The sequence below is a fragment of the Rhamphochromis sp. 'chilingali' genome (genome assembly GCF_963969265.1).
Source record: "Rhamphochromis sp. 'chilingali' genome assembly, chromosome: 2".
In the NCBI taxonomy this organism is placed as follows: Eukaryota; Metazoa; Chordata; class Actinopteri; order Cichliformes; family Cichlidae; genus Rhamphochromis; species Rhamphochromis sp. 'chilingali'.
The window spans coordinates 64,503,546-64,521,017 of NC_137930.1; the positions used below are offsets into that span (position 1 = coordinate 64,503,546).

At 41.2% G+C, this 17,472-nt stretch overlaps 1 protein-coding gene and 1 long non-coding RNA gene across 2 annotated transcripts in view; both read right to left on the bottom strand.

The window, feature by feature from the left end:
* b4galnt4a (beta-1,4-N-acetyl-galactosaminyl transferase 4a) overlaps positions 1–3,045 on the bottom strand; it is a 181,715-nt gene extending 178,670 nt beyond the window's left edge. Inside the window, exon 1 of the mRNA XM_080876616.1 lies at positions 1,025–3,045. Coding sequence (XP_080732742.1) covers positions 1,025–1,166 — 142 coding nt within the window. The 5' untranslated portion in view covers positions 1,167–3,045. The remainder of the gene's footprint in view (positions 1–1,024) is intronic.
* A 9,971-nt stretch (positions 3,046–13,016) lies between these two features.
* LOC308392593 lies at positions 13,017–14,195 on the bottom strand. Its single transcript, XR_013970843.1, has 2 exons — positions 13,860–14,195; positions 13,017–13,265 (listed from the first exon to the last, which is right to left on the bottom strand). It is a non-coding gene; the product is annotated as an uncharacterized lncRNA (long non-coding RNA).
* Positions 14,196–17,472: the final 3,277 nt, after the last annotated feature.

The following is a 17,472-nucleotide window of genomic DNA, read 5'->3' on the forward strand; positions in this document are numbered from 1 at the left end:
TAGGAATACTTTGCTGGGCATTTACACTCAAAGCCCTGACGCAACTTTACAACTAACTTAGCAGCAGTAAATAAATGATATTGGCAGTCTCCAGCCCTCCATATGATTCAGGATTCTCATGATCATAAACTATATCTGGTCTGTCACTGGGGAAACCCCAGCACTGAGATCAGACACAATGGAATGATCCTTGTATGTCAATCAGCCATGTGTGCATGTGCACGGACGGTGCCCACAGTTTCAAGGACATCATAATTATTGCATATCACTTTACACAGACAGCTGCAAGAGATACAGGCACACCAGCACCCAGCGTTAAATCTGAAGTAGGCTCGCCAGTGGTGTATTAGTTCCAGTACTTTTTATCATCAGCCATTCCTGTAATGCTCAGCATCATCTACTGTTACAGCCAGCCGCTACTGCTGTGCACTGTGGATAAACGCAATCAAGCCTTGGTAATAAGAAGCACAACAGCAGCAGGTGGAAATGTGCCTCTCGCTGCACTGCCCACCTTCTAATATTTTTCAGGCGTTGCTGTGACCTCTGAAGCCACCTTCACAAGCACCACTTTGATTATTGATGTTGAAGGTGAGGGCCTGACTTTGGACCAGGACACATAAACAGGTGCTTTTTTCTTAGCCTAGAGAAAGAAAAAAAAGCTCTGGCTAATTTATAAGACATGCTCTCACTCTCTCTGTGAGAGTGTTACTTGTTGTAGTAGATCAGGTTCTACCGATCACAGCAAACAAAGGAGAGCAATGTGTCAAAGCCAGAAGAGCGTTTGTTTCATGAAAACATCTGAGCTACAACTATGTGACTGTTTAGAGACTGTATGGCATTAAAATCTTACTTTTCCTACCCATCCTACAGGAGCTCGCTATTCTAGGTGTTAACTTTATAGCAGTGTTACTTTAGTTAATGATTAAAACAGTTTTCATAAAATGATTGTTAAATGTTTGTTTCCGGTACTCCTCTTAGAAAACTTGCATGAAACGAACAGACAGGTTTCTCTTAAAAAATCTACCTTTTCCGTAGTTGAAGTGTAGTTTGATAGTCTTGCCCTGGTTGATGTGCAGGTAAGTGAACCAAACCGCCGAGGTGAGCAGTACCAGCAGCAGCAGGAGCTTGAACTGCTTCCGGATCTTCTTCACGGGGAAGCGCAGCATCCTCGCTGAAACATCCTCCGGTAGGCGCCCGGTAGATGGTTAAAACGAGTCCAGAAGGCTGCTGACTGTTCGGGCGCTGCTGTGTTGTGTTTCTGGGCTGTTCGCGCCTCTGCTGAAGGACTACCTCTCCCAGTTACAGCGACGGCATCCCTGCGAGTGTTAACTACAGCCCCAATGCGCGTCTCGTCCTCCCACATCCACGGGGTGCCAGCAGCGCCAAACTCGTTGTATCCTCAGATCTGGTAGCAAACACCTCCGTGGCAGTCATCGTTTATGAATGCAGTCCGTTGTCTCCCCTCCCCTACACGAAAACCGCGGGTTCAGGCTTCCCTGCTGGAGTTTTACAGGCGTCCGAGAGGAAGCGGAGGAAAAAGGGACTGCGGATCAAAAGCCGCTGAGTTCTGCGACCGTGGGAATAAAATAGCAGTCCGACGATAATCTACGCAAATCCCCTAAAGCTCAAGCCCATGCTGACACCACGACGGTTTTATCGGCTACTCGAGGATCATCCACGACCACGGCTTTAGCGCAAAGTATCAAAGAGTAATAGGAGAAGTGTAGTTTCCGAGAGGAGATGTGGTCGCACTTAGCATTTCTGCAGGTGGGTCATTTAATCTTTTTACCGCCGAGCACAAATGAAGTGAAGTGGCCGTCAGTGAAACGCGGGCTACTGCCAGAGAAACCTCGAGGTAACTGGACTAGGAAGGGGGGAAAGGTCAGGGTGGCAATCGGCCAAATGTCACAACCCTCCGCGCTCCATCTATTGTTAAACACAGCGCACACAGAGAGCCTGGCTTCCAATCGATGGCAGCGCGTTCAGCTGGAGCGCGTTTTTATTGAAGTCCGGGGAGAGGAGGGGCGATCAGCTGTCATCCTCGTACTCGGGTGGGTTTAAAGCCCAGCGACGAGTAAATATTACGAGATGCAGATAAAAAACTGCTCCATGGCGGCGTAACAAAGATGGGTTACTCAAAAGCGACTGTGCAATAATTTGAGGTCCGGGGAAGAGATGCCCATGTGCTCTGGTTTCTCCGTTGTCTTCACGGCAGGTGCATTTTTTTTTTTTTACCTCATTCTCCCAAAGTAGGCTAGCAGCACTGTCCGACTGCACAATTAACACAAGAAAGACCACAAGCGAGCGAGCACTTCACCAGGATTAAACAAATAAGCACAATACGTGGCACTGCTGGGATGCACTACCTTGTGTTGTTTTTTCTCTCATGAGCTTTTTTTCCCATTAAAACGCCGCAACAGCATCATCAGACCTGCGTGTCAACGAGCACTGGGAGTAAAAAAAATAAATAAATAAAAACCAGCTGAGGTCCAGGAAGGGTGTCGCGGAGAGCCCAGCAACAAGCTGAGGAATAACCGGGAGAGAACATGGTTTTGTTTTGCTACAATGAAGGAGGGTATCTCCAGTCCCTGCACAGCTCAGTACGCCCATCAATTGAGCATCTTACGGTGCAGAGCAACCTAACCTGAGAGGACGAGGAATGACAAGTCCGTTGTCCAATTACAAATACGCCATGGGCTCAGAGGAGGCGGGTCTACTTGTTTGCCTTCGCCGTTGCTTGGCACTGACACGATCCAGCATCCAATAGCTGAACGACCATCCTGAAACTTGTTCACCGTTCCTGTTTTACCATATCCCCCCCAGAATTCAAGGACCCATGTTAATTAGATGAGCAATGATTAGTCGCTTTTCAGGAAATGTAGAAATAACTCGCCAAATGAAACCGCACAAATGGCCTTTGGAAGATTAATTAAACCACTGTACACCGAAAAGGGGAGGAAAATCACATTTTATTCTAATTTTGGTGTTGGGTTTGTTAATTCCTTCAAAAATGTATTTCTAAATCAATTAGTTTCAGTAACACTCATTGCACGTTTTTTCTGATTAAAGCACACATTTTAATTCCTCGACTGGAGATAAATTTCATTTGTTTGCCAAACTAAATTGAAACAACGTCCCAGTTGTTTCAAAGAAAAATGATTTGGTCGGAATTACGATTTAAAACATTAATCGTAAGCCTAATACTTGAAGCGGAAGTGAGAAAATTACTAAATACTTCAGTCATGTCATTACGAGGCTGGAAACCTTGTGAGCCATCTTTACAAATTATCTAGACAGCCTTTGTGTGTGAGCTGTGTGGCGACACCCTGTAGACCAGTCATGACGCACGCTTGACTGCCCCCCAGTGGTCAACGATAAAAAGAAACTATAATGAACGCAACACTAATTTAAGAAATAAAAATAAAAGAAACGATTGCATATGTGTGAAAAAGTTTCATGACTTGTTGTTGCTGTGAGGGGCTGCTAATTATTTCTATCTTATGAGTCCATAGTGCATACTTTTGTGTGTCGTATTTAATAGTTTAGCTACAGATTTTCTTAATAAAAGTGCTCAGAGGTTCTTTTATTACAGCAGGCCCCGCCCAATGAATTCAAATTTCAAGTTTTAATCATCGTGGTAGAATTTGTCAGCATAACCTGCTCCAGGGAGGCTTTGGTGTACATTTATTAGGCTGTCTGGAGTTGACTGCCCTTAAAAACTGTTGTGTTTGCATTGTAATGCATATTGTGATTTCCCTAAATCTTCCCTCTGACAAATACCCTCCATATGGTAACATTTAAAAAGACTCAAACTAAACCTGAAACTAATAAAAACTTAACTAAATCTAAACAGTTACACACAAAGCCACTCTGGAGAAACCTAAAGTGAACTAAAAACAAAATCCTGAAATGAAATAAAAGGGTAAGTAAAGAAAAATACAAAGTTTTTTAAATGTTTTCACAATAAACTAATTGGAAACAGGAATATTTTTGCAGTTAAGCTAAAAAAATAGTTCAAAACAAAAACCATTACGTGTACTTAAAAAGTCAGTATGAAAGGAAAATGTGCACAAAAAGAAGAAGAATTCTATAGCAGTCAAAGCTAATTTTACACCGTGGGGCACATACAGCCCACACTGTTCTTAAGTGGGCAAATGAGTACATTTCCCCTTTATGTCAGCATAAAGATGTTTAACTACACATTACGTCCCTTAAGTGTTTTAAAATAAGAAACAGAAGTGCAACTTCAACAGCATGTTTCCGTTTTTCTGGATGATAAGTGTGTAAAATTACAGAAAAGTTCTGGTAGCTCGACGCCCAGACTCTCTGTATTTATAAAATACAGTGGGGCAAAAAAGTATTTAGTCAGCCACCGATTGTGCAAGTTCCCTCACCTAAAATGATGACAGAGGTCAGTAATTTGCACCAGAGGTACACTTCAACTGTGAGAGACAGAATGTGAAAAAAAAAAAAATCCATGAATCCACATGGTAGGATTCGTAAAGAATTTATTGGTAAATCAGGGTGGAAAATAAGTATTTGGTCAATAACAAAAATACAACTCAATACTTTGTAACATAACCTTTGTTGGCAATAACAGAGGTCACAGTAGCTGGTATTTTGGCCCATTCCTCCATGCAGATCTTCTCGAGAGCAGTGATGTTTTGGGGCTGTCGCCGAGCAACACGGACTTTCAACTCCCGCCACAGATTTTCTATGGGGTTGAGGTCTGGAGACTGGCTAGGCCACTCCAGGACTTTCAAATGCTTCTTACGGAGCCCCTCCTTTGTTGCCCGGGCGGTGTGTTTTGGATCATTGTCATGTTGGAAGACCCAGCCTCGTTTCATCTTCAAAGTTCTCACTGATGGAAGGAGGTTTTGGCTCAAAATCTCACGATACATGGCCCCATTCATTCTGTCCTTAACACGGATCAGTCGTCCTGTCCCCTTGGCAGAAAACCAGACCCATAGCATGATGTTTCCACCCCCATGCTTCACAGTAGGTATGGTGTTCTTGGGATGCAACTCAGTATTCTTCTTCCTCCAAACACGACGAGTTGAGTTTATACCAAAAAGTTCTACTTTGGTTTCATCTGACCACATGACATTCTCCCAATCCTCTGCTGTATCATCCATGTGCTCTCTGGCAAACTTCAGACGGGCCTGGACATGCACTGGCTTCAGCAGCGGAACACGTCTGGCACTGCGGGATTTGATTCCCTGCCGTTGTAGTGTGTTACTGATGGTGACCTTTGTTACTTTGGTCCCAGCTCTCTGCAGGTCATTCACCAGGTCCCCCCGTGTGGTTCTGGGATCTTTGCTCACCGTTCTCATGATCATTTTGACCCCACGGGATGAGATCTTGCGTGGAGCCCCAGATCGAGGGAGATTATCAGTGGTCTTGTATGTCTTCCATTTTCTGATGATTGCTCCCACAGTTGATTTTTTCACACCAAGCTGCTTGCCTATTGTAGATTCACTCTTCCCAGTCTGGTGCAGGTCTACAATACTTTTCCTGGTGTCCTTCGAAAGCTCTTTGGTCTTGGCCATGGCGGAGTTTGGAGTCTGACTGTTTGAGGCTGTGGACAGGTGTCTTTTATACAGATGATGAGTTCAAACAGGTGCCATTCATACAGGTAACGAGTGGGGGACAGAAAAGCGTCTTACAGAAGACGTTACAGGTCTGTGAGAGCCAGAGATTTTCCATGTTTAAGGTGACCAAATACTTATTTTCCACCCGAATTTACGAATAAATTCTTTACAAATCCTACCATGTGGATTCATGGATTTTTTTTTCACATTCTGTCTCTCACAGTTGAAGTGTACCTCTGGTGCAAATTACTGACCTCTGTCATCATTTTAAGTGGGGGAACTTGCACAATCAGTGGCTGACTAAATACTTTTTTGCCCCACTGTATAAGTTTATGTTAATTCACACAAAATGGTTTTTTTTTAAACCAAAATTTCTGTAGGTGGTGAAAAACAGGAACATGTTTGCCATTTAATTGTTTATCTGTTACTTAATTCCTTCGGTTTAGCCTGAATGGCCACGGGATCTTTATCAGCAGGAAATGAAACGTTAAACGTCCAAATATTTATGTCCTCCTTCACATTTTTCAGCTTTCCAGTGGATCAGATTGGAGTCTTTGCTGGGCCGATTCTAGACCCTTACCTTTGACACCCCCGTTCTATAGTTTTGGGCTTTGTCAGTTTGGTCAACACAACTGGCAGAGGAGGAGGCTTTGGTGTGTATACGTACTGGTGGCTGGGACTCAGCTGCCTTCAGAAAGATGTTTTTGTCTTTTAATACCTCAGAAATTTTTAAATACTGCTCTTGTGGGTTTTTTTTTAAACAAATAAAAATGAAAACATCCATTAAATCAAAACTATAACTCATAAAAGAAAAGAAAATCTAAACTGCAATAACAAAACTCTTTCTGGAAACTAAACCAAACTGAAAACGAAGCATCTTGCTGTCTTTTTGGATCCACTGCTAGACTTAAACACAATGCTGTGTTCATTATTTAGTGGCTCTATAGTGTAGTGAGTTACACATATACCTATCAACCAGTTCATCTGTGGAAGTAGACACAAATCCCTTGGGGGTTGTATCAGAAAGGATGTAAAAAAAATAAATAAATCTGGCAAATCAAATATGTGGAGCTACCTGCTGTGGCAAACCCTTGTGAATAAGGCAGCAGCTAAAAGTAGCTTCTTCTGCAATAGTGATTATTTCCTACGGTACATACCATGTTGAGTTAGCTTGGCACTGGGATGGTGGGAATGATAAAAAGGTATAAAACCATCTCAGTCTGGCAGGTGGTATCAAAGAAAGGGTTGGGGGAGCTGTCGGTCTGCTCACACCCACACAGCCTGCAGAAGATGTCTAAGTGACAATATCTGTGGGTGTGAAAGAACAAGGCGTGTACACATGTGATATATGAAATAAAAGGAGCCTCGCATAAACCTCTAGAGAACAAGTCGCCCTTTTGAATGACAAAATACATTAAACATGTTGTTTATTCCCAGCAAGATGTAGTTCCAGTCAAACAGCTGCAGCTATAGTAAGACGCTGATGCCATTATGAATCTAGATAGAGATCAAAGGACACAAAATCTGTCCTATCATATTATGACCTCAATTTAGTTTGTCCTGACTGTCCCTTCTGAATCAGTTGGATCACAAACCATAATCCCCTGTCTCTGTGGATTAATAATGTAATCTTCAGAGCAAACACTGAGCGTAAATGAAATGTTTAGGTATTCACCTGGGCTGTATTGAAATGAGTGAATGACCCCAGTCAGACATCATTCACGCCGAAACAAAAACTTCACAGCGTTCACCTTGCTTGGACTGTTGCAGTGAACATTGAAGGTATTTCATCACGCGCACACACGGGGTTTGAAAGTCACCCGAAGTATGTAATCAAGTAGTTTCCTGTGCTTCCTTTTTTTCCTTTTCCCATTTGGATGCAGGAGATTATCATAGGCCTTCTGAGGGACATTCTTCATTACATTTGATCATCTGACTCATTTTTGTGAGGCTTGAAGTAAAAACCGGTCTCTTTTGTGCTATAATCCCCTGTTTGTCTGTTCTTCCGTTCTTTCTTTTTCATCCAAGATCAGGCAAGCATCCAATGAGCAGCAAGGGACCTTCACTTTTTTAACACATATTACAAGTGAACAAATTGTCACACAGCACATGTAGCTTCATTTAGTGACGACTAACACAAAGAAGAAGGTGTAGACTGGCTTAGTAAACGGTTTAAAATGATCTGAAACATGCAGTCGGTCAGGTTTCACGTTTGTGATTTCTGTTTTGAATTTAACTTGCAGTGATTTTACTTCTGCAGGAACATTTGGCACCCAGTCCCACCCTGCAGGGATCTCCATGAATCCTGGAGGCAGATGAGCTGGTGTGCAGTGCAATGATATGGACAGAGAGGGTATGTTCAAGGTGGGGACAGATAGAGGTAGGTATGCTGCTGTTTTGTACGGTATTGCAGAAACCATGCCCATGGGGAAGAGTCAAGGCCCAGTAGGCTGTGAGGCACTAATTTAGCACTGAAGTTAGAGAAAACTGAACCACAGGGTACAACATCACCAGGAGCTTGGTATGCAGAGGGCATTATCTCAGAATATGATGATGTTTGCAATTTGAACAAAGAAAACGTGACACAGACGAGCAAATGAGGAGAAACCAGCCTCTTTGTCAAGGGTGCCATAGTTTTAATCAGCAATTCTACTAAACCAGGAACTGCAGCTTTTTAGGAATTTCTTTCTTCGCACTCACCCAACATCTGCTTGTCTATCTTTGACTGTCTCTGCACATCTGTCGGCCTGCCTGCCTGTCTGTCCACCCGTCCTTCAACCTTCATCTCCTTCAGTCTCTCACAAACACCCCGCCTTGTTGTCGTCCAACCTTCGTTTTTTCCTGGGCAGCACAGCAGCCCACAGGCTTTGATGAGAGGTCTAAGCTAAAATGTCACAGGGATTAACAGGTTTTGCCTCCTGCATCCCTCCGGATCAGTTCTGGCTGCCCTCTGTGCCTCAGCTTCTTCCCCCCCAAAACAGGTGCGGATTGGCATTTCTTTCTGCTCCTCTGTGTCCTATTGAATTTATTTCCAGAGAGGGAGGTGGAGGGAATAACATTCTTCCATGTTTATAGATGAGTAAAAGAGGAAACAGGGTATGAGGAGAGGTCAAGTGAAAGGATGAGGAGGAAACAGGAGATCAAAATCCTTTGAGCAAAATATTTGAGTGAAAATTTGTTTTCTATATTTCAGTTCAGCTTTGATTATTCACTTATTTATATCATTTTGATAAATATTGAATCTTCCTTTACAACAGATGCACAGAAACAGATGTGTGCCCTCAGAATATAAATGCAAAATAATGGAAAAGTTGTCATTTAAAACTCGACTTTAATTTTTACATTGAGTCGCTGCACAGAAGATGGACGCAAGCACTCTGCAGCTGTCTTCTGCAGCCATCCAAATACCGTTGTCTCCAAATGAGTTGTCTCCAGAGATGTGCGGCTCAGAGGGGCCTTCACATAGATAGAGCTGTTGCCATATTAAGCGGCAACAGCAGTGTTCTCTCTGATTGCTTCTGCAAAAAGTTAAATAGACCTAAACGCCCACACAAGTCCACCCTCTATCTTTCCACAAAGATTTGTGTCAGTTGTGGAGCACTGCTGCAGTGAATTAAAGAGCAAGCTACAATCCCATGTGAACAAGTGAAGAATCTAAATACAGAAACTGTAAAAATAGCTCTGCTGTCAGTGTTACGTTAGCGGTGAATGTATCAAAGTGTGAATTCTTCAGTGCTCTTAGTCGTGAACGGTTTATCTGAGGAGAGGGCACGCAATATCAAAGGACATCATCAATGTGATCTTTGATGTGCTGAATATCGTAGCTTCTTTTTAAAAGTACCAACTTCTTTCATTATGTAGTCACTGAAGAAGCTCCGACAGCTGAAACCGGAGTGACTTTCTTAGTCTTAGAGTCCATCTTTTATCAAGAGTGAATGTGTATCTTGGTGCTTTCCAGGAATTCAGTGCTGACAGAAAAATCACACAAAATAAAATTCAACCAACTGAATCATCCTGTTTTTGTGTTTTTGAGTATGAATGTGCTTAGAAAGAAATCTAGGTCATTTCGCCATCATTAATATGCCAGCCAGGTGTAGCACAAAGAGGATTAGAGGGAAATAATGCCAATAGGGCTCTCTATGTCTGCCTCTCCTTCATTCTATCTCTTTCTCTCAAAACCAAACAATCACACTTAAGTGCTCCCCGCTGTACCTCAAAGAGTATTTCCATGACAAGCAGTCAAAATTTGCAATAAAATATTTCTGTATTATACCAAGCTTCAAGGATGAGCTTGTTTAAAACCCATTAAACAAGAAACGGTTCCAAAATTTAACTTCTGACATTGCATAAAATCATTAAAGTAAATTTCAGCACAGACACTGTATAGTTTCCCTGCTCCTAAAACTCACAGGTAGGAGTTTTAAGCAGCAAACTTCGCCTGAAAGACAATCATGAGCCAAACTGTGCCATTCACAAATGTGAATCACTGTATATCTCTGCAAGTTTTCAATATAATTTTGGCCGATCTAGTTGTTGCTCTGCACCCCATTCTAATGCCAAACACACCAGTGCAACTCCACTGCACCCGAAGGTTAACTAGCTAACACAGATGGGCGCAAATACGAACCTTGATGCAGAAGGCAGAAATCGCATCCGTCTTCGCTGAGTGTAAAAATAGGCTTGCGTCATTTGCCAAGACACAACTTCTGTTTTGAAAGAACTGTCACGGGTTGCTCTGAGGATCCACTCGCAGGACTCCGGAGTGTGTTGTAACAGAGACAGTTTATTCACAAATATCTTCACCAAGTGTATTTACAGGCAGTGCGAGGACAGTGCTATATACAAGATGTGCGAGGACGGGTTCCAGGGCTCCAGGGAAAACAAGGGGATCACACACACGCTCACGCCAACCTCTCTCCGCTAGTGACCAGCCACCTCATACACGCTCCACACGGGGAAACACGGGGACGGGTCCGGGAAATCTAGAACAGAGAGACAAGTGTTACTTTCTGAGGCGGAAGTGTGGGGAAACTAGGGCTCGACGTGTACTGACAGGAGTCTTCACAACAATCCAGCGTTGAACAGCTGATCTCCTCCTTCTGATATACCAGCTGGTCTGATGAGGCCCAGGTGTGCATGATCCGGGAGGGCGTGGGCCGAGGGCGTGAACCCGCCATGAGTTCCGCCCCGGCAAAACAGGGGAGGGGGAGAGAGATTGCTGATCAGTGCCTTGCCGACCCCGCAGGTCGTGACAAGAACATACTCTCTGGCATTATTATGATCTTTGAATAAACACACCAGTAGAGATATGGAGCCATAGACAGGGAACACACGTTTGCAAAGCCACAAACAAACATGAATCTACAGCAAAATTTGTGTTCAAGCCTGGTTCCAAAGGATAGCTCTGTAAAGTGGGAATGGTTTGTGTCACGTTTTCTAGTGAGTCTACATGCTCAACATAGCTATAGTTTTATTCATTTGTATATATCTTTTTAAATGCAACTCTAATTCCAGCATCTGTCACATTATGAAGTGTCTGTGTGGTAGTCTTCTTGTAAAACTAATCCATTTATAGTTTGTGCTTTATTTTTGACTCCTGTCATTTTCTTGCATGAGTCAGTAAACAAAACAAACACAGCTCTTCAAAGGTGCATCCAAATGTCTCCGTCCAACATGTCATGGTCCCTTGGTCTCTGACCCGGTTGTTTTAGTTTTTTGTGAGCTCAAAGGTCGTTTGACCATCTGTGTTTGTGTTCTTCATGAGTTCTTTATTCTTTGTTAGCACCCAAAGTTGATCTATATTAAGTTGATCTCTATATTGCTTTGTATGTTGAGTCTTCAGTTCTTGTTAGTTTTTGGTTACTGAAGATTTTGTGGAGTTTGTTTTCAGTTAGTTTCCTTTCAGTTAGTGATTCCCTTGTTTAATTGTGTCTTACTTCCTGTTTTATTTTGATATCTGCTGGTCTTTTGTGTCTTGTGTCCATTTTTACTTCCTTCCTGTCATTTTCCAAGTAAACTTCAGCTGTGTCTTTTTACTCCAGGTGTTTCCAGGGGATTATGGTTTGTGATCCCAAATTACATCTTGTGTACATGTAGTTTCAGTCTCCTCTTCAGCCACAGTGTGGTTTATGCTTCTATTTGCAGACTTTGTGTTATGTAATTTGGTTTCCTGCCAAATAAAGGTTGGTTTTAGTTTGTTCTTGCCTGTCTGTGAGTCCTGTGTTTGGGTGCTATTTCTGCAAACCTCGACACACTGATCATCTGCCAGATAGAGAGGAAGAACTGTCATAAGTTTGAAAGTGGCTTGAGTTTATACCTTCCTCAGAAATGTAAAAAAAAAGAATATATTTTGGACATAAATGATTATCTGTAGCTTATGTAGTTTAGTCATAACATAAGAAATCTAAAGTGTTGGTCTTGCAACAATATTAAATTTTACAATTAAATAAGAATGGTCTCATATTCTCAGTGTGTTCTTCCTGAGGTCATGTTTTGTTTTTAGCAGTTTTACAAGAAGCACTTTTTACTGTTTTTTTTCCTATCTAGCAGGAAGACAAAATCTCTAAAGATTCATTCTCAGAAAATTGAAGTCAGTAACTATCATCAGTGAAGCAGATGTCTGAGGTCTTAGCGGGCCCCGTCTCTAGAGATGAGAGGAAGATCTACTCTGCCGACCACTCAGACCAGTCCACCTCCCTGGATTTATTTCATAAGAGGCAAAGGAAGTGAAAACAAAAGGGAGATGCCTTCAAAAAGCAAAAACATAGGACGAAAAAAAGAAATTAGCCAGGCAGGATAAAAAGCACAGAGCATCCTTAGAGGGAATCCAATGAAAAATCAGGTGGACTTTAAGGATCTTGTGCTTCTGATAAATTAAGCAGAAAAGAAGATGGGGGGTGGGGGGCATCACTAGGAATGCAAAACTGGGTGGATGAATTGATGCATTGATGCATGACCACTACATGGTGCCATGGTTGTTACTGTTGTCTCACAGCAGAGATGATCTGAGTTCAAATCCCCTCGTTAGCTGGCGTCTTTCTGTGTGGAGTTTACTGAGTTTACATGCTCTCCCTGCACCTATGTGGTTTCCTCCAACTACACAGCAAATCCAGCATGTCCAAATTAACACTGTCGGATTTGATTTCAACACTATTAAAGTGTCTATATGGGTCCACACCAGAGAGTGTTAATTTAACTCTTTTTGGAGAGTTGGTACGTTAACTCTGATTTAGTGTTAAACACCAAATCTGTCTGGAGTTGATAATTTAACACTTGGTGTTAAGAGTTTATATATTAACTCTCAAAGAGTATTTTAGTTTAACTACGTAAGAGTTATCTTCTAATTAATTCTAAAAAGCTGGAATTTTACTGTTCTGAACTTCTAGAAATTTCTTTTGGAAATAAACATTTACTAAAAAGACGCAATGGTTTTTGAAAAACATTTATTCTGAACTGTGCACCACAATTTCAAAACATTTTCTGAAAGATGTAACAGTGTACATGTTCTCACTTTCATTAGAATTTTGTTTATCAAAAGGTCTGACATGGTAAATGCAAATAACAGCATTCTCATCACTTATTTCTTCAATACAATATGCATGTCCTGCATTCATCACTTTGTGGAACTTCAACGCACTTCTGCTCTCCCCCATATTCCATCTTCACAAGCATATCCTGTGTGGAGATCGAATAAAAATTAGTTGACACTAATTAATGGCACAAATAATCCAGTAAACAATTGCAGCACAGTAAAAAAAAAAAAAAGGAATCCTTTTTGAGCCATTACTTGTGTAAAGTATTTTCCCAAAAGACAAGGACACAGGCAACAGGTAATACTGAACTAAATGTAAAACCTCAACCTTTTTCATTTTTACCTAAACCGTGTGCACAAAACTCTGGAGGGATCTAAATGCTACCGTGGAATCCAGTCAGGACGTCTGCTACTGCTGTTTGCTCGTGTTTTTTTAATTTTTTTATGGGCGATCGTTTTCAGGCTTCAAGTAGCACTATTATACCAACATTTCACATTCTAGACATTGTTTTAGGTGTATTTGACCAAAAGTTTGACTGAAAATTCACATGCAAGCTTTTTTCAAGGCTGTGGTATTTGCCCGCAAACAATACCTTTCAGCTAGCTAAAACAGAATATTATGCTATCAGCGAGCAACATGGCTAATGCCTTTCACACAGCTTTGTCTCAACTCCAAAGAGCCACAGAAGTAAAAGCTCATAATAATAATTGAAACAATCTTTGAAAAAATGACTTACCAAGCATGGCAAACAACTCAAATATGTAGAGCAAAATGTTCTGAAACGGCTTCACTTCAGCTTCGATTGGAGCCTATGGTGCTGGGGGCGGAGTCTGTGAATTTACTCTGTTGGTGTCATAGCCCCTCTAGGAGTTCAGAGTTAAGAGGTCAAGAGTTAATGTTTCCATTTTAACACCTCCAGATTTGACAGAGAAACACTCATTTTTAACACTCGATTTTAACTACTATCATTTTACACCTCAGAGTTACATTAAAAGAATGTGACTCTACTTAGAGTAAAATTAACTCTACTTTTGCAAGGAGACTATTAACACCAAAAAATTTAACACTTTTGAATTTGCTGTGTACCTTTCATAGTTTAATTACAGAATCTAAACTGGCCATAGGTACGGATGTAGTGTAGAATCAATATAGATGTGAAATCAAGGTCTTGTTGTGTAGAGCAATCAATGCAAATCCATTCAATAATAAAAGATCACTGAAACAGATGAGCAGGAGGAGGCCGCCAGTTTTACAGAAGTAAGATCATCTCGACAACAAACTTTCTCACCTTATTTCTCATACCACCATTCTTGTTTTTTTTTAAACTCACTCTTCAACTTTCAGCCAATATGAGCAGGACTGCAACTAAAGAACATTTTCTCAGTTAACTTAGTCATCATCTTTCAGTCATCAGAATCATCTCATCATCTCATCTTCATCAAGACTGGATCATTTAGCTGAAATCGGCTCTGTTTTTTCACCAATGCCTTCCCACCAGTGCTCCTTTAAAGCGCTTCTGTTTTCACAACAGACGAATTCTTTTTTACCCTGAACTCACACTGCACCAACGCTATCTGTGCCCACCTGCTGCCTTTTGGACTGGTTTGGATATTTAAATATTCTCGTCTCTGTTAGACTCTCCAGACTCCCACTGCTTTCTGGACTTCTAATTTTCTTCCAACTTTCTTTAACTTTTGTAGCAATATTTTCACATTTGCTTTTTTTTTTCTCTTTTGAGTTACTCTCATCTCATTGTGCAATCCCCTCACTTTTTCATGTGCTACTTTCTAAACTACTTTTTAATTAAGTAATCATCAGCAGTGATTTTTTTTTCAGATCCTTTATAGCAATAGCAGAATTAGCATGAAAATGTAAAAAATGTCCCAAAAACACAGTGTATCCACAATAGCTAATTATATGGTAGCAACTAAATGCATTTAGCGATGTAGACATGATCAAGATGACCTGCTGAACTTTAACTCCTCCAAAAAGAGAAACTTTCAAGTGACTGACTGGTCTCTGTCTCTGAACGCACCATTCCACAAAAATCAAATCAAACTCAAACTGCTTCTCTGAGCATGACAGTAAGTTCGCTTTACTCAGATGGCCTCCACAGCAACCACATCTCAGTTCAATAGAGCATGTTTGGGATTTGGTTGAAAGGGACAGTTTGCATCATTGATGTGAAACAGAAAAATCTGCATCAACTGTGAGGTTATATAGACTAAAATTTTAGCAACTTTTTGAATCTATGCTGCAAAGAATGATTTCGTTCTGAAGACAAAAGTGGTACCTGGTAAAATCAATGAGCTGTAAATGGGCCTTTGCTCAGTATCTGTTTTTTAGGAACTAGACAGAGAAGAACAGGACATACAATGAAGAGGAAAAAGTAAAAATAAAGGGAAAAAAGAAAAAACATGCATATGACATTTTAAAGTTTTTATTAATGTAATGATGTGTTCAGATATTATTATTTCTATCAGTAGTTTTCCTTATCTGCCATACTGGAATCGACAAATAAATTTTTTTACCCATACGTTATCTTCTTGAAAACTGTAAAGTGTGATTTTCTTTCTTTTTGCAAATTTGCAGAAAAACATCAAGGGTGTGACCTCAGTGGAATTCATACAGACTTCTTCTTTTTCCTCTGTTAAATGCCACAGGCATTGCCCCAGTTGGAAAAAAGAAGGAAGGATGGGGGTGCTGTACCGTTTCTCTTCATTATATTATTTTATATTGTATTATATTATTACAGTCTATAGTTTAGCCGTTTATCCTGTGTTGGAGTGATAGACACACTGCAGCTCTCGGCACATGGTATAACCAAGCTTTTTAACATCCTGAAGAGCACACAAGGACACGCAAGGTCTGAGAGCAGAGGATGATAATGTATTGGTTAATGGATGTATCATTGCTAGATGTACATACATTTTCCACTTGTAATGATATACTGAGACCTCTGACACCCAAGCAGAAAGGAAAATGTTCATCAGAAATGGAGGCTGCTAGAAACTCTCTGTCAGCACAAGCTCTTTGGAGAACATTAATGCCTGCAATAGCCCACAGAGTACCATCAAACAAAGTGACCTGTGGGAAATATTAGCATTATGGCCCTGCTGAGTGTAGCCTCAGCAATCATAACCCAGCACAGATCACAGCCTTATTTGTCCAGAGACAGGACACAGCAGGGGTTCAAGCTGAGTGCCCTATCATGGCTCATTCACCAAAAAAGACTCGAGAAAAATGTGGAGACCAAACTGGCAGGATCCCACAGAGCGTGGAGCATTGTGTGGATTAAGAACATCATAAGAGGAGACATTTGGGCTGGAAGCAGTATAACCAGAAACCTTGGGCACAGACTAAATCTATGAAAAACTAAAAGCTTTTTAACAAGTAAGTTTGGTTGGCTGTGTGTCTTGTTTTTTTCTGAAATAATCGAGCCAAGGGGGGAATAAAAATCCTTTTGCAATTTGCTATGCTGGCTGCTGAGAGAGAGAGAGAGAGATCAAGGACACTGAACAAAGAGGCAGAGAAGTAAGCAGGGAGAAAAGACGTTCTTGTGTTCCACTTGCAGTGAGACAGCAACCTGTTCAGCACTTTGTAGCTTGCAGTCACTTGCTACTCGGTTAGACTGTAGAGTTATACCATCAAAGAGTTTGCTGGGGCTGCTTAAAAACGACTCTCTATGGCAGGTATCAAAGCTTACAGCGCTAATTAGCTCTCAATGTGTAGTTATTTGCTGCAGGAGGCAAAACTTACATAAACTTTTTGGATTTACATTTTTTATCACTCATGTTGAGGTTAATTGCTCATTTCATTGGCTTTTAAAGTCAAATTTACATGCAAAACCCCAGGGTGAGGAAAAAAGGTTGGATTTGTACACTAGCTCACATGTAAACATGCTCACGTGTAGTGAAATGCATGTTCGGTTCTTTTCTTTTGTTAAAAAAAAAATCCTATCTAGTAGGTAACAGTATACGGAGCTTGACATTTGCTCATACTTTCACGGAGGTTTTATATATCCAGTATTGTTCCTTCAGCTTCTCATAGTGTGTATTCATTATGTCCACACAAAGAAGTAGATACACAGCTACACATGTGAAAAGAAATTAGGGCTGGGCATGAGGGAGAAATCCAAATTCAAAGTAAGAAAGAAGGAGCACAGTTCATCAGTGATACAAACACAATGCTTTATCTCACACAGCAGGTGTGTGGATTACCTTTTAATTGGATCTTGGTGTGAGACTGGAAAAGGCAAAGGCCTATTGTAGTCGCTGCTGAAAGGGGGATGACAAAGCAAGAAAAGGACAGGGAATGAGCAGAGGAAGGGAAGTGAGTTACAATCTTGC